The sequence below is a fragment of the Phascolarctos cinereus genome, unplaced genomic scaffold (assembly GCF_003287225.1).
Source record: "Phascolarctos cinereus isolate Bilbo 61053 unplaced genomic scaffold, phaCin_HiC Scaffold_2;HRSCAF=192, whole genome shotgun sequence".
Lineage (NCBI taxonomy): Eukaryota > Metazoa > Chordata > Mammalia > Diprotodontia > Phascolarctidae > Phascolarctos > Phascolarctos cinereus.
This window is the reverse complement of record NW_027555625.1, coordinates 141,315,989-141,339,719: the sequence shown is the minus strand read 5'-3', so window position 1 is coordinate 141,339,719 and position 23,731 is coordinate 141,315,989. Positions and strand designations below refer to the sequence as shown.

The 23,731-nt window shown below is 48.1% G+C and overlaps 1 protein-coding gene across 1 annotated transcript; it reads right to left on the bottom strand.

Moving 5' to 3' along the window:
- Positions 1–38: 38 nt before the first annotated feature.
- Positions 39–21,997, bottom strand: PDLIM2 (PDZ and LIM domain 2). Its single transcript, XM_020975769.2, has 10 exons — positions 21,743–21,997; positions 19,437–19,531; positions 18,424–18,575; positions 15,351–15,417; positions 15,106–15,260; positions 14,712–14,790; positions 9,165–9,277; positions 8,701–8,846; positions 4,687–4,804; positions 39–2,912 (listed from the first exon to the last, which is right to left on the bottom strand). Exons 2-10 carry the CDS (start codon positions 19,527–19,529, stop codon positions 2,735–2,737), a joined length of 1,101 nt encoding a protein of 366 aa, XP_020831428.1. The 5' UTR covers positions 19,530–19,531; positions 21,743–21,997; the 3' UTR covers positions 39–2,734.
- Positions 21,998–23,731: the final 1,734 nt, after the last annotated feature.

The window sequence follows — 23,731 nt, the reverse complement described above, 5'->3', positions numbered from 1 at the left end:
TAGAGAAAGCTGGGAGGACTGTATAAACTGATGCAGAGTGAAGCAGGCAAAACCAGCAGAATGATTTATTCTGTAACAACGATGTAAAAATGAACAGCTTTGAAAGTCTTAAGGACTGTTACCAATGAAATGATCAAACAAGATTCCAGACAATGAAGAATGCTACCCCCACTCCTAACAGAGCTGATGGGCTAAATATGTAGAAGGAGAGACACATTTTTGGACGTAGCTAAATGGCACTGTTTTGCTTGACTATGCATATTTGTTACAAGGATGTTGTTTTTCATTCTTTTTAGTTGGGAGGAGATGGAAGAGAGAAAACAAATGCTTGTTAATTGGGAAAAAAAACCCATATGGGTTGGACCAAAGTATTTCTGATGTCTAAGTCTCCCAGCTCTAAATTTATGATCATATGTATTGTACATCTAGATTATAATATCTTTGAGTCAATAAATAATGAATGGGCCAAAGAAGCCATTGTTAACCTTAATGGAAACATAAATCAGACCAGTCCTGGGCCCAAATCTGGGCCAACCTGAGCTATTTTTACCTTGACTATTTGAGCTGGAGCTACCCTCTGACAAGGGCCCTGTCCTGCTACCCAAAAACCCAAGGTGAGCCTCATGTTCAAGGTTTTTCGTTCCAGCCTGTCTGCTGGCTTGGGCCAGGGCCAGAGTGGTTACCTGGCGGGGGTACTTTGGTCACCACAGCAAAGGAATGAGAATGATGCCTCTTATGGATTAGATCTGAGTCTGGACCAATTAGTCTACACAATTCCAAGCAAATGGTTCATGCCAGAGTCAGAATATAGAAGTTCTACACAGACTGTGGTTTCTCCAACTCTGTTTATACTTCTGTAGTTCATACCGTTCCAAATCAGATTTACTGAATTCATTCATACACACACACACACACACACACACACACACGCATGCACGCGCAAGGTAGCCAGGTATAGGTGGCTTTGGAATCTTAAAGATTCCTACCTGCGATAGGTACTAGCTGTATAACTCTGAGTGATTTAATTTCTTCATGGTGGGCAACTCTCTGAGACCATAAATTACAGATGGTTTTCTCATCTGCATTAGTGGAGGGAGTTTCCACACTGGGAATTTCTCAATCTGATGAAATCATAGATCTGGACAAAAACAAACAAGTGTTAATCAACTTTAATGAAGACTGGCCATACTGTCATCTCTTTGTATGTATGTGTTACATAGGTTAAGCTTATATTTGCTAAATATTTGTTGTGCATATAGATATATGTTGAATCTTATACATGTAGCATATAAATGTTAAGCTTGTAAATCAGTGGGCTGACTAGCAATCTCAGTTTCTCTTTCACTTAAAAGTTTGTTCAGTTGTTTCAGTCGTACCTAACTCTTGTTGATCCCATTTGGGATTTTCTTGGCAAAGATACTGGAGTGGTTTGCCATTTCTTCTCTAACCCATTTTACAGATGAGAAACTGAGGCAAACAGGATTAAGTGACTTGCCCAGGGTCACACAGCTAATAAGTGTCTGAGGCCAGATTTGAACTCACAAAGAGGAATCTTCCTGGTTCCAAGCCCACTGCTGTATCCACTGTGCCACCCAGCTGCCTGTTCACTTAAAAATACTAAGTTACTAAAGTATGGATGAATGAATGGATGCATAGACAGACAGATAATATGCATGCATGCATACACACACACACAAAGACAACACCATGGCCTGTCTTCACTAAAGTTTACGAGACCACAGTCAGAGCACTTTATGCCAAATTGAGACCATATAAAATGCAGAGGCAATATGACACAGTGGCAGAAACACTTGACTTGGAGTTAAGGGACATGGGTTCTAATTCCAGGTCCTCCATTTGCTAGTTTCCATGGCTATGGCATCTCCAAGCTGAGCCTCCATTTGTAAAATGATGACAGTAAGCCTTGTACTACTAATTTTACAAGGAAGTTATAAAACTTCAAAGTATTATGTGAAGATGTATTATTTTTAAGACTATTAATTGATACATTAATTGTACATTAATTGATACATACCCTGAGCCTGGTTCACCAAATGCAGAATTGGCACCGGCACAGTTTGTCTGTAGACCCTCCCAACTCTCCCTGCACCCTGAATGCTCTCTCCTCTCCACTGGCACCCAGTGCTCACATCTGCCTTAGGTCCTGGTGTCAGAAGTGACCTCTTCGTACTAAGGAACATGAAGTACCCTTGCCAGGTGGTATGAGATCAAACTGAGGGAGGATACTGGGAGGGAACATGACCAAGAGGGAGATGCAGCATCATCTACTTTATTCATATGTGTATATATATTTTCATATCATTATACACAATGGCTTTCAAAGCAAATCATTTTTACCTTGCACTGTAACCCACTTCCACCCTCACCCTGTGTATGACCTAGAGCTCAGTACCTGGTGCACAGCCCACCTCACCTTGGGGCACGGTCCCCACCTGGTCAGGGAAAACAGCCCTGTAAGTCTCTAAAATGGGGCTTACGAGCCTGCCCTTACTGCCTACATCAGGAGACAGAGAGGGCCTGGCAGAAAAGAAAAATATTCCAACCCTTCAAATGGTCCCCAAACTCAATCCCCCAAGAGCTCCCAGGATCCTGCTACCCACCACCTCTTCTTCCATACAAGCTTCCCATTGGCAAAGACCCCCCCCCCCAGCAGAGTTCCTCAGATGAAAGGTGTGGGAGCAGGGCAGAGGAAAGAGAGATCCGGGAGAGCCCTTCAGGAGTGGGAGCTCAGGGCATGGCGGGCTGAGTAGCGCTGTCGGGCATGTTTCTCACAATACAACTCATCCCCCACCCAGAAGTGGCCCCGCATCTTCAGGCTTAGCCCACAGTCCAAACAGGTATAGCAGCCAGGGTGTCGATACCGCCCATCCTGTATCCGTACAGCCTGGTTCCTGCAGGGGGAGGGAGGAAGTGTTACGAACCAGTAACACCAATAATGTAGGAGTCAGTAAGCTGGATAAGGGTGAGGTACCAGGAACTTAGTCTTCTAGGGATCAATCCAACAATGAGGTGGGGAGGAAGGGGAGCAAAAAAAAAATCACAGAAGGAAAGAGTGGAGACCTGGTTCCTTTACCCAAAGGGATCATCATGTCTACCTACTGACAGTAGTGTCCAACAGGGAAACCCATATCTATTGGTACATCTCAAAATCGATCGTTGCCTCCCTCTCCAAAACTTTCTAGGACTCACAATGGAGGACAAGCAGCAATATCACCCTGGTCCATTCAGGGGCACAAAACCTGCCCTCGAAACACATACAAACATACACACTGGCACACACCCACATACCCCCCCTAGTGATCTTGAGACTTCAAAGAAATGAAAAGGAGTCATCCTTCCCAAAAGGATTGAGCAGAACTTGAGATGGGGACTGGAATGGTCTTCTGGCTTACTGAATCCACTGAATCTACCCCACTTGAGAAGGATATAAAGAAGGACAGAGAGCCCAGTAGAAAGGAATAGCTGTGAGAAGTATTCTGAGGGAGGAGAAAAAGAATTCAGACATAAAGACCTTTGAAGAAAAAACAAATACTAATTACCTTGCATGTAAAGCACTATGGACTTAGACTATTCAAGTTATTTTCACAGCTATTATTCCCTCCTCGGTTTGCCTTTTAAATCCGACATGGCCCCAATCTACGTACCCAAACTTCTCATACATTATTTCCATTCCCAAATTCTACAGTCCAACTAAGATGGCTTTCTTGCTGTCACTCACACATAATACTCCATCTCTCTCTCATCTCTGTGGCTTCACACTGGTAGTTTCTCATGCCTGGAATGCATTTACTCTTAGAGTGAATCCCTGGTTTCCTTGGAAACTCAGCTCAAGGGCTACCACCTCACACAAAAAAGCTGTCGTGATCCCCCCCAGGGGCTAGTGCCCTTCCCCTCTCCACACACCCAGCCAGCATCATCCACTCAGCCACTGAAGTGCAGGTCTGACCATGTCACACCCTTCCTCAAATGCCAGCGGCTCCCTATTACCCTCTTCCTAACCTGGTCCCGTTCTACCTTCCAGTGTTCTTGACTCCCTCCACAGACCCCCTGATCTAGTGACACCGGCCTCCTCCACTCCTTTGGTTTTCTACTGACACCCCACGCCTGGGATTGCTATCCTTCCTCATGGCCATCTCTTAGAATTCCTGGCTTTCTTCAAGACCTGGCTCAATGCCACCCACTTCGGGAGGCCTTTCTGAGTTTCCCCAGCTGCAAGGGCCGCTAAGGTTACCATTTACTGTCTGCATTCACTTAGGTAGCTATTATCTCCCCCATTAGACTGTGCACTCCTTGAGAAAAAGGGCTATGTTTTTTCTCTTCTTTGGATCCCCAGGGCTTACAATAGTGCTCAACACTTTGGTACATGCTTGCTAATTTTAGACTGATTAATCTACCCCTCTGAAGGAGATGGAGAAGAGAAGGAAAGAGAGGAGAAGACAAAGTAATAAAGATGTTCTTTCAGAACTGAAATTTTCGGGGCTAAAAATTGTGCTCCCAAAACAAGTAGGTCTTTCTTCTAGCTTTACTCTCAAGTTCCAAGGCTGGGGACATCAGTGCCCATTTTTAAGAGATCCGAATGGCACCCTGACTCCCGGATAAGTGTCTGCCCTATCCCAGGACCACCATCCAGTTCCCCCACCTCCACTTCCCAGCAGCCACACTCACGTGATATTGGTGTTGCATTTCTCACAGATGTGAAGTCTGGGTGGTGTGGTCTGGGCAGTACCAGCTGGCCGGGAGGCCAGTGGACTCAGTGAGCTGGGCAGGTAAGCAGAAGTGCCATCTACAGAAGAAAGACAGACAGTGCCACACTCACCCCCTGCACCAGAGAATTTCCCTTCCTTTTCTAATGTCCCAAACCCACCTCCCAAAGTTCATTCATTTGAACATTAAATCATACATATGTACTGCCTTTTGCTAATTACTTCATGTGTCTTCCTTGGCCTCCTGAATGTCTCTACTTTGCACTCAAGGCCCTCTATAATCCCACCACAGTCTACATTTCAAGTCACATCTACTGCCCCTTTATGTGGAACCCTTCATTCTGGCCAGGCCCCATAGGATTCCCTGTTCCCTTTTACCTTCCTACCTCTTGACATGGCTGCCACCTAGATGTCCTCTCCTCTAGTCCTACCTATTACTTGAATCTCGCCCTAATCACCCCAGCCCCAAGCAAACTCCTCTGCCTCTGACATCTTATAGCACCTGCTGTCTGGAGCCCTTATTTGGCGCTTAGCATATACAATTAACTCTGTGTGCGTATTTGCTTTATCTTGAAAACAAGGTTTCAGGTTACATACAGGTGGATAGAGATGGGAATATGGACTGGAGCTATGATTATGTTGGTATATGATGCTCTTAGAGAGTTGCTTAGAGCACTGAGAAGTTAAGTGACTTTCCCAGGGTCACACCATCAGTTATAGGCAGTTAGGTGGTACAGTGGTTAGAGTTCTGGGTCTAAAGTCAGGAAGACCTGAGTTCAAACCTTGCCTCAGACACTTACTAGCAGTGTGACCCTGGGCAAGTCACTTAACCTCTGCTGTCTCAGTTTCCTCATCTGCAAAATGGGGATAATTATAGCCACCTGCCTCTAAAGGTTGTTGTGAGCATCAGATAAGAAAAGTGCCTTTTTTTTTGTAAGGCACTAACACATAGTAAATGCTATATAAATGTTAGCTATTATCATCATCATCATTATTATTTATTATTACTATTATGTCAGAGATCAGTCAATATTTATTAAGCATTTACTATGTGCCAGGCACTATACTACGTGCTAGTGATACACAAGAGGTAAAAGACAGTCTTTGCCCTCAAGAAGCTCACAATCTAATGCATGTGACAACAAACAAATTATGTACAAACAAGCTCTCTACAGAATAAATAGGAAATAATTAACAGAGGAAGGCAAGAGAATTGAGAAGGGTTGGGAAATGTTCCTGTAGAAGACTGGATTTTAGTTGGGACTTTAAAAAGCCAGTAGGTAAAGATAAGAAGGGAGAGCATTGCAGACATGGAGAACAACCAGATGAAATGCCCAGAGCTGAGGACTGGAATGTGTTGTTTGTGAAACAGTCAGGAGGGGGCAGCTGGGTGGTGCAGTGAATAGAGCTCTGGCCCTGGAGTCAGGAGGACCTGAGTTCAAATCCAGCCTCAGATACTTACTGGCTGTGTGACCCTGGGCAAGTCACTTAACCCCGATTGCCTCACCAGAAAAAGAAACAGAGAGGAGAACAGTGTCACTGGATCAAAGAGTAAGAAGGTGTAAGATGACTGGAAAGGGAAGGAGCTGGGCTATGAAGAGCTTTGAACAACAGATTTTGTCTTTGACCCTGGAGGTGACAGGGAGCTAGGGAGCTACTGAAGTTCATTGAGTAAAGGAGATGCCAGGGTTGGACCTGTACTTTAGGAAAATCACCTCAGCAGTTAAGTGGAGGATGGGGTGGAATGGGGAGAAACTTGAAGCAGGCCGACCCACCAGTAGGCTATTGCAGTAATCCAGGCGTGAGCTAATTAGGCCTGCCCCAGAGTGGTGCAGTGTCAGAGGACACAAGGGGGGGGTATTCGAAATATGTTGCAAAGGTAAAATGGACAAGTAGAGTTGTGAGCTGGAGGGACTGGAAAGACAGTGATGCCCTCTACAGTAATGGAGGGCGGATGTAGAAGAAAGATAATGAGTTCAATTTTGGAAATATTGAGTTTAAGATGTCGACTGGACATCCAGTTTGAGATATCTGAGAGGCAATTGGAGATGCAGGAATGAAGGTCAGTGAGAGGTCAAGGCAGGAAAGGTATATTTGAGCATCATTAGCATAGAGACCATAATTAAATCCACAAAGTTGATTAGATCATTTAGTATAGTATAGAGGGAAGAAGAGAAGTTGATTAGATCATTAAGTATAATATAAAGGGAAGAAGAGAATAGGGCTCAGGACAGAGCTATAGGACACCTACAGTCAGAAGGCGTGACCTGGAGAAGGATCCAGCAAAGGAGGAGTGGTCTGATAGGTAGAGGAGAACCAGGAGAGAATGGTGTTCCAAAAACCTAGAGAAAAGGGAATATTAAGGAGAAGAGGGTGATCCCTAGTGTCAAAGGCTACAGAGATGTCAAGAAGAAGGAGGATTGAGAAAAGGCTGTCAGCTGTGGCAATTAGGAGATCATTAGTAACTTTGAGGAGAGCAGTTTCAGTGGAATGATGTGGTTAGAAGCTGGGCTATAAAGGATTAAGCATTGAGTGAGAGCAAAGAAAATGGAAGCACCTCTTGTAGATGGCCTCTTCAATTACTTTGGCCATAAAGAGCAGAAGAGAAACAGGACAACAATCAGAAGAAACAGAAGGATCCAATGGGGATTTTTTGAGCTTGGGGAGACATGGGCATGTTTGTAAGGAGTAAGGAAGAAGTCAGTAGACAGAGTGAGACTGAAGATAAATTATACAGTTGGGGATATTGAAGGAGATGGGATCCCTTGTATTAATAGAAGGGTTAGCCTTGGTAAAAGCTGCTTCTTCCTGTGAAAAAGGCACATGCGTGATGAGATGAAGAAGAGAGAACAGGGACTTCATGGAGAATGGCCTCCAATTTTTCTGTAAAATATAAGGCAAGGTTCTCAGCTAAGATGGTGAGGGAATTGGAAGCCATGGTAGGCTTGGGTGGGATGAAAAGGTTTGGAAGAGCCACTAAGAAGAATGAGATAGTTGATGAAGGATGCACAGTAGGACTGCCAAGTAGCAGTAAGGGTCCAGTTGAGCTTTTATAACACAGATCTGGAGTGGACACTGTTGCATGATTTTCTCCACCTTCATTAAGTAACACATGTGTGTAGGTATGAAGGCAGTAGATGGTAGGGTGATCTAAGGCTGAGGCTTAGCAAAATGAAATCATCAATATGATAAGGGGTCAGGGACTCAAAGTAGAAAGCAGAGTTGAATTAATTCAACAAGGGGTCAAGATGGAAGAAGAGGAGAGAATGGCTAGTGGAGATTGAAGGCCTGGGAGAAAACTGAGGACTCAAGGGATTGTAGGTCCAGGATTGTGTACAAAGAGTAAGGGGCTGGTAAGGGAAGGCAGAGGGAGAGATGGAAAGTCAAACGATTACGTTCAGATGAGGGGATTTCTCAATTCTTAAACATGGAGGTGGTGCGTTTGGGTTGTTTGTCCTCGGTTCTCAAAGAGGATCATGACATCAGGAAGGTGATATCTTGACTTGTAAGTGAATCAAATTTAAGTGAGGCAGGGCTGTGCAAAGTCACCAGCCTCACTCTATCCTCTGGAGCCATCTGGGTCCAGTTTGTGGGTGATAGCAAGATCAAGGGTATGTCTATCTTTGTGTGTGTCTGAATTAGGGTGGAGGAGTAGGTCATAGGAAGTGAGTAAGTTGAAGAACTGAGTTGTTAGGGTGTTTGAGGGAGAGTCAATATGTACTCTGAAGACCCCTAGTAGGAGGCCAAGAGTTGGGGATGAGAGAAAAACTCTGAGCTAGATACAAAACTCATTGAGGAAGGAAAAAGAGTGACCTGGATGTCTGCAGAAAAGAGCTTCCAGGATTTTGACCGAATGGTAGATATGAATAGCAAAGTGAGTCAGATATTGTGTTTTATACCGCTTTGTATCCTCCTTGTGTGCCTCTGGTAGCTGGGGCCTCCCCTTCCCAAATGTGAGGCCTTGCTCTGCCCTTACCTTTCTCCTCTGCTTCCAATGCCTCCTGTAGCATCCTGAAGGAACTGGACTGCCTTGGGGCAGTCCGAGCCTCCAGATTCTCCTGTAACATCTTGAAGACCTCAGAATCTTCCTCTAGGTAAGGCCCTCCCCCTTCAAAGTCCACACTGCAGAGAATGAGGCAGGAATCAGAGGAGCGCTTATGTCAAGAAGGGATGGAGATAGGGAGGAAATTGGGGAGGGGGGGTGTCAAGGGATCTAAAGGCTGGAGTGGTTGCCTGGGGCCATCAAAGGCCCCAAGGCCCACAAGCTTCTTCAAGGAAAGCTGCTCAAAGTGCAAACCTCTACCCCACCCCTCCTCCTCCCAATCCTACCCCGGGATCCCTAGGGTCTAGTCTCCCTCTCCCAGCTGCTGGCTGTTTTCAGGCCAAGCTTCAGCCCCTAAGCCCCAGATACAATCCTTTCCAAGGCTCACCCCCCCATACCTGCGCTTAGGGCTAGAGGATCGTTTGGGGCTGGAGGATTGGGAGCCTCGGAACCCCCCTGGGGAAGGCGGCAGCACCCAAATGGCAGAGTCGCCAACTCGACCAAGCCCAGCCTGGAGGAAGAAAAGGAGAAGGAGGTGAGGGAGGAGCAGGAAGAGGATGGGTCAGCCAGGGCAGAACACACCCCTTTCTCCTATTCAGCCAGCTGGTTCTCCGGCTAAACACTAGAGGGCCTGTCTTTCTCATTGACCAAGGAAACTGACACATTCTCCAGGTGCAGGGAGGGATGACCTTAGAAAAAGAGACTCTCAGAATGTCCGAGCTTGAGGGGGTAACTGAGGCCCAGATAAAGAAAATGAGCTAGGGGAGCAGTGGATAGAGCACTGTACCTGAAGTAGAAAGATCTGAGTTCAAATTCAGTCTCAGATATTTACTAGATGTGTGACCCTGGGCAAATCATTTAACTTCAATCTGCCTCAGTTTCCTCAATTGTAAAATGGAGAAAATAATACCCCTATCTCCCAGAGTTGTTGTGAGGATCAAATGAGATAATAATAGTAAAGCGCTTACCACAGTGCCTGGCATATAGCAAGTATTTAATAAATATTGATTTCCTTCCTTCTTTCCCTCCCTTTTTCTTCCTTCTTTTCCTCCTTTCCTCCCCCCTCCCTCATTCTCTAGCTTCCTCCCTTTCTCCTTCCTTCTTTCCCTCCTTTCTTCCTCCTTCCTTCTCTTCCTCCCTCTTTCATTCCCCCCCTCCTTTTCTCCTTTCATCCTTCCCTCCTTCCCTCCTCATTCTCTAGCTCCCTCCCTTTCTCCCTCCTTCCTTCTTTCCCTCCTTTTCCTCCTTCCTTCTCTTCCTTTCTCCCCTCCCTCCTTCATTCTCTAGCTCCCTCCCTTTCTCCCTCCTTCCTGCTTTCCCTCCTTTTTTCTTCCTTCCTCTCTCCTTCATTCCTTCCCTCCTTCCTTCCTCAGGCTCACAATGAATAAGAGTTCACCCGGGTCTCCTGACTCTCCTTCCTAGACTCTTTCCACCTCTCTACACACTCACTCTCAACAGCTCCGAAAAGGCCCCTCACTTTTGTTCTCAAGCCGGAAGGGACTTTGGGACCACCTAGTCCACCTTCCTGGTGAGATCTGGAGAAATGAAGAAATGGCTTGGCCAGAGTCACAGAGGTGGTGAGCGTTCAGAGGTGGGGATCTGAACCTGGGTCTCTGATCTCAGCACCAGAGCTCCTTGCACTGCATCCCAAGGTTTAGTGAGGCTGAAGGCTTTAACACCTGAATGTGATATATGCCCAAGGGCTGAGGTAGCAGTCCCCGATAATGCTTTCTCCCTTACAATATCTGTAGGTCAGGCTTACTCCATAGGCTGTGGGGCAAATCAGTGCCTGCTTATCCCCGGTGAAACTGGCAGATAGTGTACCAGCTGTTATCAGCATCCTGGAAGGGCAAAGTTCAAAGGGACGGCTTTGTCCAGCCCCATAATTTCACAAATAATACCGCAGAGCCAGGATTAGAAGCTGGTCTAGAGCCTGACTCTTAGGCCAAGGCTCATCCGTGGCCATAAACTGCCTCTCAGATGAAGGCAAGGATCCGGGATGGTAACTCATTGGTAACCTAGTTGTTTTAGGGCTGCCAGCCCATCAAGAAGCTGCTCCGGTTCGCTAAGGGAAAAGCCAAGATTGAAAAGGACCTGGTTGTTTACAGAGGCAGTGTAATGTCATGGAAAAAAATACTGCCTCTGGAACACATATAGTTAAGTGGCCATAGGCAAGTTACTTAATTGTTCTGGCCTCAGTTTCCTCATCTGTAAAATGGGCATAATAATACCTAGTCATCGCGCAATGTAGCTGTTACCGTGTACAACATCCTCCTGGTTCTGTTCACTCAGCTCAGCTTCAGACCATATAAGTCTTTCCAGGTGAAAATGAGATCATTTTCACAAACCATAAATCATTATATAAATGATAATCATTATTAAAAGAGAAAGATTTGGATTGGGCTGGATCAGGTGATCAGGCAGGCTGCAGGGGGCTTGAAGGGATGGATGGGCAGCATTTGAAGGAGGAAACTCTCATGGTATTTCGAAGGAGAATAGGGAGAGACAAGAAAGATTTCCTGGAAGTGAAAAAAAGATATTTTGGGCTTACGACCTGCCTGATTTGGAAGGGCCAAGGCAAAAAGGGAGAGGGGATGCCTCAGGTCAGCCCTTCAGACAATAGAATGGCTTTGGTCACAGCCACTACTGACAAGGCCACTTCAGTCTGGGACACCTGCACACCCGAGCTGTTCTCGAGATGACTTAAGGCAGTGGGGTACTGTGGGAATAGAGCTCTAGACTTGGAGTTAGGAAGACCTGAGTTCAAATTTAACCACAGACACTTGCTAGCAATGGGACCCTGAACTAGTCACTTAACTTCTGGCTACCTCAATCTCCTCATCTGTAAAATGGGGGCAGAGGCAGGAGTGGGAGGGGCTGGACTCAATTCTAAGGCTCCTTCTGTCTCCAAGTCTATGATCCTCTGAGATCTCTTCTACAACTGAAATTTAACATTTCTGAATCTGCTAGGTGGATGTGGAGTCAGGAAGACCCAAGTTCAAATCCAGCCTCAGATACTTGTTATCTGTGTGACCCTGGTCACTTAACTTCTCACTGCCTCAATTTCCTTATTTGTGAAATGGGGATAATAACGGCATTTACCTCCCAGGATTGTTGGGAGGATGAAATGAATATTTGTAAAATGCTTAATGCAGTGCCTGGCATATAGTAGGTGCTTAATAAACGCATGTTTCCTTCTCTTTCCTCCCATTTTACGTCAGCAGCAGTACCTAGAAGAGGGCTGCTTGGCTCCCTTATGCTGGCCTTTCTAAGCCCTGGATCTGTATGATGCCAAAGCAGAAGCTTGCTTTCAACAGGTGGGATGGGGAGAGAGTAAGGACACCAAAAAGTCCCCTTCTCTCCCTTAGCCACCCAGCACAAATTTCCCTATAGATTGAGTGTCTCTGAGCATAAATGGAAGTTCCCTTAAAGATCTAGTCTGGTCCTCAATTTCCATATAAGGAAACAAACCCAGAGAGGGGAGGAGATTAGTTCAAGGTTATATGGGGCATCTCGTAGGTCTGTGTCCCAAAGAGATCATAAAAATGGGAAAGGGACCCACACATACAAAAATATTTATAGCAGCTTTTTCTGTGGTGGCAAAGAACTGGAAATTGAGAGGATGCCCATCAATTGGGGAATGGCTGAACAAGTTATGGCATATGAATGTAATGGAATATTATTGTGCTATAAGAAATGACAAGCAGACAGATTTCAGAAAGACTTATATGAACTGATGCTGAGTGAAGTGAGCAGAACCAGGAGAACACTGTACACAGTAACAGCCACATCATGCAATGACTAATATTGATAAACTTAACCCTTCTCAGCAATGCAAGGATCTAAGACATCTCCAAAAGTCTCATCCACCTCCAAAGAAAGAACTATGGAGTTTGGATGCAGATCGAAGCATACTATTTGCTATTTTTTTCTTCTGTTTTGTTTTGTTTCCTCTTTCTTGTGGTTCCTCCTATTGGTTCTAATTCTTCCACCACAGACTTTAACTTTAGAAACTTGTTTCTTATAAGACACCAGGACCCAGAGCCTTCACTAGGACAATAATAACAATAATTATTATTTATTATTATTATTGATAAATGCTAGCATTTATACAGCACTTTAATATTTTCAAAGTGCTTTACAAATAGCTCATTTGATCCTCATAACAACCCTGGGAGGCAGATGCCATTATCATCCCCATTTTTACAGGTTAGGAAACTGAGGCAGACACGTGACTTGTCCAGAGCCACAGAGCTAGTAAGTGTCTACAGCAGGGTTTGAACTCAGGTCTTCCTGACTCCAGGCCCAGTCCTCTATCCACAATGCCACTACAAACTGTTCCTGGGACAAGTAGACACCCTCCTCTATTGGAGAGAAGAGAGAGGATATTGCCCTATGGGGGCAGAGGGAGATCCCACCCAAGACACCAATTCCAAGGCTGTGCTGAAGAGCAGGATGGGACAGGAGAGAAGTTCACCCCAGCCCACCATGAGAAATTTTTCTATTTTTACTAATTATTCTTGGTAACTAGGTGCTAAGCTTTATGATTTCTGTATTGCCAAGGCACTGCCAGTGTTATTCTCTCAATCTGCTGCTCTAGGACAAAGCTCTGCTCCCCTCATCTTAGCTGAAGTCTCTGTAGGACTCCAAGGCTCCAGCGGAAACTTTGACGGAAGAGGGGAAGCAAAGGCATCTCTCCTAGAGCCTCATGACTGTCTAGGGCAACCTTCTCCATCGAATCGACCGCCTGGCCCCATCTCACGTCTCCAGCCTCGGCTTCCATTCTCCCTAAGGCACAGCCTCTAACTCCTCCCAGGTTGGCTTGCTCATCATTTCCCAATCTATAAGCTTCACTGCCACATTAATTCCTGCTGTCCCTCACTTTCCACCACCCTAGTCCAAAATGTCTTCCTACTTCTCTTCGAGGCTTAGGTTAAGTCCTATCTTCCATGAAGCCTCTCCTGGCTTCCCACAGTGAGCTCTTGCTTCCCTGAACCTTTATTAAACTTGATATAAAAAGCTTGAAAAGAGAGACCGCATCTTTCTGCTATATTCCTCCTTCATCATGGTAGGTATAGTCAGTAATCAACCATTAGACCAATCAAACTTTGACTAATCAAACTTTTCTCACAAAAGCCTGGCCCTCCTGCCTCACCCTCCATCCCCAGAAACCCTCTGCCCCATGGGAGGCCAGCTCTGGGGGCTAGCAGCTAGACACTATCCCCCTCACCCCAGCAGCTGGATACTATATGTCTCACCCCCAACAGCTGGAGACCATCCCAATAGCACTCTTGCCCTCCCCTTAAGAGGGATTAGGCCACGACCAGGCAAGAGTAGGGCGGTGGGAGAGGTGAATGGATGGAATGCATATGTGAGGAGCATACATGGAGTCAGGATGCGGCCCCATCCCAGGAGGGACAGGACAATGCCAGGAGCTGTCTGAACTACTAAAAAAATAGGGAAGCCAGGTAAAAATGAGGAAAAACAAGCCCTGCAGCAGGGGCTGGGGAGTGCTGGGGGGGGAGGGGGATACAACTTGGAACAGAGGAGGAATTTCTCAGGGGATGGAGTGGGAGCCAAAGGGAAGCCTCCCAACAACAGCCGCAAAACTATTTCACTCTCAGCCCAAGAGAAACACTAAAGGAGGGAGGAAGCCAGCAAGTGTGGGGGCTGAGGCTTTCGGGAATTGAGAAGAACCGAGGGGAGGTACTGAACAGCACTGGCACACAAGCACCAGTCCCGTGGGGGCAAAACTGCCGGGAAACGATAAGCATCCCTCCACCTGGGAAGTGAGCAGCTGTCACCAGGAGACGAGAGCGGCAGCAGGAGAGCATCCCTTTCTGCCCCAGCCCCCAGGGTCCCACCGCTAGACAGGCCCAGGTGGCACTGAGGCAGCCCAGGACTCTTTTTTCCCAGCCTCCTGCCCAACCCCATCTCCTCCTTACCTGCCGGCTGCTAAGATGGCCCCGAGAGTTCAGGTGTTCAGCATAGACCGAAGATGGGGAATATGATAAGCTCTGGAAACTGAAACAGAAAAAAGAGAAATGTTTGACCCTGGTTTCCTTGTCCCAGGCACAAGTTAAGTAAAGACAATGGCCACCCACACCCCCTACAAGAATTATAGGAGCAGGGCCTGGAAACAGGGGTGTCTACTAGCAACTAAATTACAGGGCTGGGGACTGCGGCCTCAAGCCTTTTCAAATGGCAGCACTTGAGGACCTAGGGGGCCACATGTGGTCTTGAGGCTACAGGTTCCCCGCCCCTGGACTAAAACAACAGAGGTTTCCAGCCAATTAAATGTGAAATTGGACCCAGGTGGCCCCACGTCCCAGCTCTCACCTGCTGCTATTCACCAACTCTCCTGGCAGGATGTGGGAGCTGGCAGGGGGTGGGGTGGAAAAAGAGCTTCGGGACGGTGGAGGGCTGAGGGAAGCTGGGCTGGAGTAAGAGGACCTCAGTGAGGTCTGGCTGTCAGTTCTAGTCCTCATGGGGTTCTGAAGGGAGAAAAGATTCCATGAGGGACAAGTATTCCAGGAAACAAGTCTTCTATTAGCAGGCCAGGGATGGGGAGTGGAATGTCTTACCTGCAAACAGGAAGCCAGTTCCAGGGAACTCCCACCATTGGTTTGGCCAGGAGAAGATGCCTGAGACCTGGGGAATGGAGGAACAAAGAGAATTATGGGGAGGATCTTACAATACCAAAGCCAGAGTGTTTTGGGGGGTTTTTTTCCTTGTTTTTTTTTTTAGGTGATTGGAATTAAGTGACTTGCCCAGGGTCACACAGCTGGTAAGTGTCTGAGGCTGGATTTGAACTCGGGTCCTCCTGACTCCAGGGCAGGTACTCTATCCATTGTGCTACCTAGCTGCCCCCAGAGAGGTTCTTAAAGGTCACATACCTGGGAAGGGAACCTTAGAGGTGAAGTCCAACCCCCTCATTTTACAGATGAGGAAACTGAGACCCAAAACAGTGAAATTATTTGCTTAAGGTCATGCAAGAAGAGCTGAGGTTGAAACCCTCTTATTTCACATCCAGTGCCTTTCCTACCATTTCACATTGTGCCCCACCATTTGTCTGACCCTTGGCCAGAGGCCAAAGCAGTTGGTTTCTGTGTCTCTGCACTTTCACATTCAGCTTCCTTAGTAAGCTTTTTGAGAGCAAGAGTTGAGTTTTATTCACCTATCTCTTTTTTTCCAGCCCTGTAGGGTCTCCAGCATAGTACAGGGCTGAACAAATGTTTGTTGAATTTGAAATGTGCACTCGTGCTTTTATTGATGAGGAAACTGAGATCCAGAAACTAAAAGGGACTTTCCCAAGGTCACACAGCCAGTTAGTGACAGGGCTGGGAGGAGCCCAAGTCTTTCCCATTCCAGTTTGACCATCTTTCCTTCCCCTCCCATTTATAGCCCTGTCCTAAATAGAAGAAGACTTCACCCAATTTCTGACCCAACTCATCGTGTGACCAAGTCCCAAGCCCTCAATCCCAGGAGTGGGATTTCAAAGGAAGTAGGCTTGCCAGGGTGGGGGACACCCCAGAACCTCCTGTCATCCTTATCTGTAAAACAGGGGTGCTAGAACCCATCAGGTGAGGTTCCTGTGCTGATTCTGAGTGTAGAATAAGACAACATAATAATAGTGACGATAGCTACAGCATTACCAGAATGCCTTATGGCTTGCAAAGCACTTTATATATATTATCTCATTTGATCCTTAAAACAACCCTGGGAGGTAGGTGCTGTCATTATCCCCATTTTAAAGATGAGGAAACTGAGGCAGACAAAGGCCAAATGACTTTCCCAGGGTCACACAGCTGATAAGTGTCTGATGCAGGGTTTTAACTTGGGTCTTTCTGACTCCAAGTACAGCTCTCTACCCACTGTGCTACCTGGCTGCCTCTATATGCATGCAAAAACAGCCACTAAAGTCTCCAATGCTTCCTATATTTGGGAAGTTCCACAGGGCATGCCAGCCACTAGGTAATACCACTTCCCTTACCTCATCCCTTCTGGATACCCCTTCTAGAGCCTTCCTTGGGTTTAGGAACTAGTTTTGAACTGAAAACTGGAAGTCATTAAGAGGCCAGGAGCCCGGCCAAGGATAAGGGATGGGGGTGGGGGGTCCGAGAGGAGACTAGGAAGAGGTGGGAGGAGGAAGGAGTGACCCTCCCCTACCACTACTTCCTTGTCCTAGGCACCACCATAATTTCTTAGATGTCTGGCCGCTCTGTGGGAAAGTTAAAAGAAACCTCATTTACCACTCCACATTCTAGCCTTTAGCCACTCAAGGGAAGAAGGAGAAGGGAGAATCAGGAAAGGGGAGTTCAGGGCACCGGGCCCAACAGAGAATATTCCCTCTGCCCTTTCTCTGCCTCAGAGTTTCTGAATCCCACAGAAGTGAACCCCAAGACAAAGGACAGGGTGGGGATGGGTCAGAAGGGCAGAGAACTGCATTCAGCAAGAAAGGGGGAATTTGCCATCGAGGCCTTGACCTGCCAGGTGCTGCGTTGGAGTCCTGAGGGACTTGGCTGCAGCTTTACCAACCCTGGTGGGGACTGGAGGGGGAGGCTAGATCATGTTCTCAACTCCCCCACCCCTACTCAGCCTGTTGCCTGCTGTGGATTTTGGTCCTATTCCCAGATGCCATGAGGCCCTTCCCCTCCTCAGGAACCACTTCTGTAAACACTCACAGCCCAGAAAGGCATGAAGGAGTGGCTAGAGGAGGCCAAGGATGGCAGCAGGAGAAGGGCACTGGGTCTACCAAATTTGGCCACCCAATGTCAGTCTTGACCCAGGGCACCAATGTCCCCTGGAGATCATGGTGGCTTCTAGCACTGTGAGAAGTGGAGGCATAGAGGGCTGTGCCCTCTCCAAATGAGAAAAGCCCGAGGAGACAATACGATGGAGACCATGACTCAGGCCAAAGGGAGCTCCTCCCAGAGGTATCTCCTGGCTTGGGGATGTCTCTACATTCCTGGTTTCTGAGTCACTAGGACACCCAAGCCCAGAGAGCCACCTGTTTCCCCCATAACCCTTGCCTCAGGCTCAACACCCCACCATACCCACTGACTTGAACTTGGAAGGTGCTAACACCAAAGTCATTTTGGTAAGAGAGAAAAGAGACTAGAAATGGCAAAGGAGCAAAGGTAAAAGAGGGAGCTAGGGCAGGAGTAAAACCTTTACAATTCAGATGCCCCACCCTACACCCTGCTAAGGTGGTACTGCTCCATCTTAGAGATGCCAAGGAGGATCCCAGCTCAGGAGAGACACTAAACCACAGCTGCTTTCCCCTCACCCCTGAGGAGCCCACATGTCCCGCCCATGCTCACGCCCTGCACACTCCTAGGAACCAGTCAAACCTGGGCAACCAGGTGCCTGATGCCAACCCGCTCTGCCCTGCCCATAGCTGCACACCTAGATCAGGAGCACCTACCTTCCAGTGAGCTTACAGAAACAGATGTGCCCACCCTGCTTCCCTACCTCCTTCACCCTCTGACCAAAGGACAGCCTGGGGTCCCAGTACTGCCTCTGCCCAAAATCTCACTCCTAATGCCTCATGAGGCATCCAACTCCAAGCCTCATGGGAGCCCTGGGGACCAGGCCAGTGGTAGTTGCATAAGAGGAAGACACTAATTATTAGGTAAAGAGGGGCCCATAAACTACCTGTCCAGCTGCAACCGCAGAGGGGATGGGCTCATCTTGATCTTACTCTGGGCCTCAGCGTGAAGCATGCTTCCTGCATTCTCCCCATTGATGGCCACAATGACATCCCCAGGTCGGAGGTCAGCAGCTTCAGCTTTTCCTCGCTCAGTCACCTTCAGAGGATGAGGAACCATGGGTCAGAAGTAGCTCTGTTTAGGGTGGGGAGGTATTCCTTCCCCCCGAACCGAAACTGTAAAAATGTATCCCTGACATCCTCCACCACCACATTCTGAACTTCTTATCCTTTCTAGGTATCCATTCTATGTCCTATTTCTTAAGGCCTTGTTCTCAGCTGACCTTCAAGAAATTCCCCACCTCCACTCCCACATATAAACTTCCACTGATAAGGGATAGTTACATTTCTACATGGGGCTCCCAACATTGGAAAATCCTTCAAGGCCCCAAAGGACCTAATTTCTAATGGTGAAATTTCAGGCACAGTGGTAGTTTTGGCCAATAGCCCCCTGAATGACTCACAAATAGGACCACTCACCCTTGCACCCAGATTGGGGAGGGGGTGGGAGAGGATGGCATAGGAGTTTGTATAGGATTAGCCCTGATCTCTAGGCCTCTCACTGTAATAATCACTCCACATGGTTACCAATGATTAGGGGGAAAGGAAGGAGAGGAACAGGCGCTATAGTTAGACACTTGTAATTCCCCGGTAGTCTGGACCAAAACACACACACATACCACACACACACACACACACACACACACACACACACACACCCTTTATTCCCATAGCAATACTATCCCTCCCCCTCAGTCATTCCCAGATATGCATTTTTTAAAAAGTAGATAAGTAGTTAGGAATGAGGGGAAAATGGCACTCAGGTGTTTGTTCTTGATAATAATAGCTAACGTTTATATAGCGCTTTAAAGTTTGCCAAACACTTTACCCAAAATATCTCATTTGATCTTGATGCCAATCTGCCCCCAATTCTTGCCCCCTAGGAACCACCCTTCCTTACCTTGGACACCACTATGGGCATGTGAAAGTCTCTGCCCCCAGTGATGCGGAAGCCCCAGGGTGCAGGCCCTGTTACGTCCACAGTCAGTGCCATGTCTGAAACCAGAAAAAAATAAACAAGATGGGAGCTGGGGGAAGCGACAGTAATGGCCCAGCCACGGGAAACAATCACACGGAGGTTGTGGGGTAAGGGGAGAGGAAGTGACTAAACCCACTGCAGAGGAACTGTTTCACTTCCCCCCTACTGTAGGAGGAGGTGATTGAATTTCTCTCTCATTGTATCCCAGGAAATCAGCTGCCTAAGGTAAGTGGGCTGGCATGTCTTGGAGAGTAGGTTGTGAGTGGTGGGAACCACCATGGTTTCCCCTCTCTTTCAGAACCCCATCATGCAGCGTGGTCATGCCCTACAAGAATCTGGCTTCTGGTCTCTAAAACCTACAATATAAACTATTTTCTCCTGCCACTCCCACACTTCAGGAGGTAGGGGAAGAGGAAGAGGTAGTGAGAGAACCCAGAACTGGGAGACAGAAGCCCTAAAAGGCCAAAAAGGGCATATTTGTGCGTACTAATGTGTGCAGGCTCATGCATATGTCCCTGCATGCATTCTATGGATCCCATACTCAGCAGGGATGGGATCACAAGCAAGACCTAAAGATGATGTTGATGGTGACTGAGTAAGAAGATCAGGAAGGGCCAGCATTTCTCAGATGAAAGAGGACGTGCCACCACCACTTACTGACCCATGTCACTCTCAGGGGAGGGGAGGGGGTGAAGGTGGGGTTGGTTGCCTTTACAGAAGCTATGCAATGGTTTAAAAAAAAAAAGCCCTGGTTAGTCCTTTGACATGCCAAAAACACTCAATGTTTAGTGCTAGCCAAGCTATGGGAAGCAACCTGCTCTTGGAATCAGCAGACAGGCCTGATGGTGGGGCTCTGGGTGCTCTGGGGTGGTGGCTGGCAGGACAAGGGATGGGCATCCTTTCCTTCCTCTTCCTTTTCATTGGGCAAGGAAACTTTTCCAGCAGTCCTGCCCTTCAGAGACTTTCTTGAGCCTTCAGTCCCCAAGCTGGGACTGGGCAGGAAATGTGTATGCCAGTCTGGGGATACCACCCTGACACATAACCAGCCAGACAGGTCCTAGGCACCCTTCCTTGCATCCTTTCCATCCCGGCTGGAGCCCCAGACCCTGCCAGAAGCAGAGCTGGACAAGAAGAGACAGTAGCAGACACAACCAGTGCAATCCCTGACCCCTATAATTCACCCCATGAACCCCAGAGTGCTTCAGTTCTTTTGAGAACACCAATATAAGACACCCAAGAAGAAAGGAGTCCTGCCTTACTCTTTTCTTAGAACAACTTCCTCTCTTACCCCCCACCCCCAATCTCAAGCACATTTCTCCCGCTCCCTGCTCCTCTTTGGCCCTTGACCCCCTCTCTCAGGACCCCAGAATCTGACTTTCTGACTTTTCCACCACACTCCATCTAGGCCTCATAATCTTGCCAAGAAACCAAAGCCAGTCAGCCTCATGATGACAGTACTCTTAAAGCAGCTGTGAGATATGGGAAGGCTCTCAGCTGGTCTTCAGACCTTTGAGCTGAGTGGACTCTGGCTCCTTGGCTTTGATCGGAGGAGCCAAGCCTAGCTTCCGATTACCCTCCCGGCTTTCCTCAATTAGGATAACTTCCCTAGTCCTAGGGCCAAAGTACCTGGCAAGTTGGAACTGCGCTGTTTTAGTAGGATGGAGGCTTCTACCCACCCCAAGGAAGGTGCAACAGGGTGCCGTGGGCTGAGGGATTTGGGGAAAGAAGGGGAGGAATAGGAGAGAGACCAGTAAAGGAGGATGGAGATGGGCAGAACGAGGAGTGGAGTCTGGGGGCTGTGGAAGGGAAATGAGGACAGCCTAGATGGAATGCAGGGATGAAAGACGGAGGGGGGAAAGGATAAAAAGAGAACAGGAGTGAGGAGATAGGAGAATAAAATGGGGAGACAGGAGCAGGAGAGGGAGTGGGGGCAGGAGCGGGAGTCGGGGACAGGAGCGGGGAGTCAGGGGCAGAAGAAGGATGGAGGCAAGAAGTGGGGAAAGTGAAGCAGGAGTGCGCAGCTAGAGGCTGGAGAGGGCAGATGGGTTTTGGCAGCTGGGAGACGCAGGGTGCGAGAGAGCGCAGCCAGGGTTACAGGAAAGAGAGAAAGGGTGCAGGAGCGGGGAGATGAGGGGGCCAGAAGACTGGGGACGCTGTGGAAAGGAGGCCCAGGGAGCCTCGGAGGCGAGGAGGAGGAAGGGGAAAGGGGCAGGTGCTGGCACCCTAACCTGTGCGGGCTGGGCCGTCTTCACCTGACTGGCTCGGGACGCCGGGGCCGCCAGTCCCCCTGGTACAGGATGTGGAGCGCAAGTAGAAGGAAGAGTGGGCAGTTGTTGCTCTCACCGCTGCTGCAGCTCGTCGGCTCTAGGGAGAGCCCGCCTGGGGCTCCGGGAGGTGCCTCCGCCCATGTGATTCGGAGCCGCCCCTGTAGTGCTGAGCTGCGCCCGGGAGCCTCCTCCGGGACTAGCCAAAGCGCCGGGGTCGTTGCCCTCGGGGCTGTGCCCGGGTCTGCGGGGCGGGGCAGAGGGGCAGCCACGCCCCCCCATCCCACCTCTGCCTAGGGACTTCTCTTGGACAGCCATTCTAACTAGTCCTCGGCCTCAGGGGCTGTTCTCCAGGAGGCGAATCAAACGTCTTCAGAGGACGCCCACGCCTGGGTTTAAGCCCACCTCCGGCGCCCTCAAAAGGCTGCTGCTCTTGGAATAAAGACCCCAACCTTCTAAGAAAACCTGAGGTTTCAAAGGCCTCCTTTCCCCAGCCCTGCGTTGTGCGTCCCACTCCTTCCCAGCTCACCTTCGCTTCCTCTCACCCCAGTGCCCCTAAAACTGAGGCCGTCAAGGTCTAATCTTCTGTCCCTATGACCGTCTGAGAAGGAAGTGGGCTGTGAGTGGGCTATGACTGGGCCCCCGTGGGTCTAGGTTACAGACCATTGTTAGTTCAGGCACTGGCCAGATCTCAAAATGAAGGGTTTGACGTGTTGGAAAAGACTTGGGCTTGGAGTCTGCAAAGACCTGCCGCATTCCAGTTCCACCTCTGACATTTAATGGTTGTGTGACCGTGGGCGAGTGACTTAAACGCCTCTGAGCCTCAGTTTCCTCAATTACAGAAAGAAAAATAATACCTACCTCACAGGTAGGTATTATTATTGTTGGGAGGATCAAGCGCTTACTCAGATAAAATGAATTTTTTTTTCAAATTTTAAAACACGATATGAATGACAGCTCTTGCTAACGCTCCCCACTTCCTACTGTCTGTCAATTGTCAATGGCCCCTCTAACGCCAATGATTGGACAGTTGGCTGGGGAGGGAAAAAGCCTCGTGATATAGAGGAAACAGGTAGGGACTTGAAGTCTGATGAGAACAGAGACCTGGGTTCATTCCAGCTACCCCATCCCCACCCCTCAAAAACTTGTGACTTTCATCAAGTCACTTAATCTCTCTGAGTCTCAGTTCCCTCATCTGCAAAATAGAAATACTTGACACTTCATACCTCACAGGATTGTGGTAGGAAAGTCTTTTGTACACTCATAGAAATGTGAGCCAATGTGAATTATGAGGAACATGAATTTCTCTGTCCCTTTGAGGATCCTACACATAGTCAGTCCCGATTGTGCTACCTATGTACTCATTCTTTCGCTGAAGATGCCCCTCCACAGGCCTCCATTAGAGATATCCACTCACACACCACCTCTCTACTGGTGACTGCCACTCATTTTCACCCCTCAGCTGGAATCAAGCCCACACCTTTCCACTGGAGGCACACACTCACACTTTTACCTCTCCACTGGAGACACCCACTCACTGATGACAACTATTCATATACCCACCCCTCAACTAGAAATACACCCACAACTTTCCACTGGAGGCCCTCACACCCTTGCCTTTCTACTTGGGACACTCATAGCCCATCCCTCCACTTGTATCCTCACCCCAATCTGTTGAGACCTTCTGACATCTGGCTCTCCAACGATACCTCCCTCTATACCTCCTGCCAGAATGCCCAATAATACACCCCCACCCCTTTACTGCTGACACCTGACCAAGCCCTACCCTGCCACAGGAGACAACCACTCACACTTCTACCTTCCACTGTGGAGATACCTTTTCCCAGCCACACCCATTCTCCCTTTAGTGACCCCATGGAGGGCATTAGGGTAGGCAGTGATGTCCTGCAGTGAAAGGGTGAAAGAAATAGGGGAGCTGGGTGGGTACCTCTG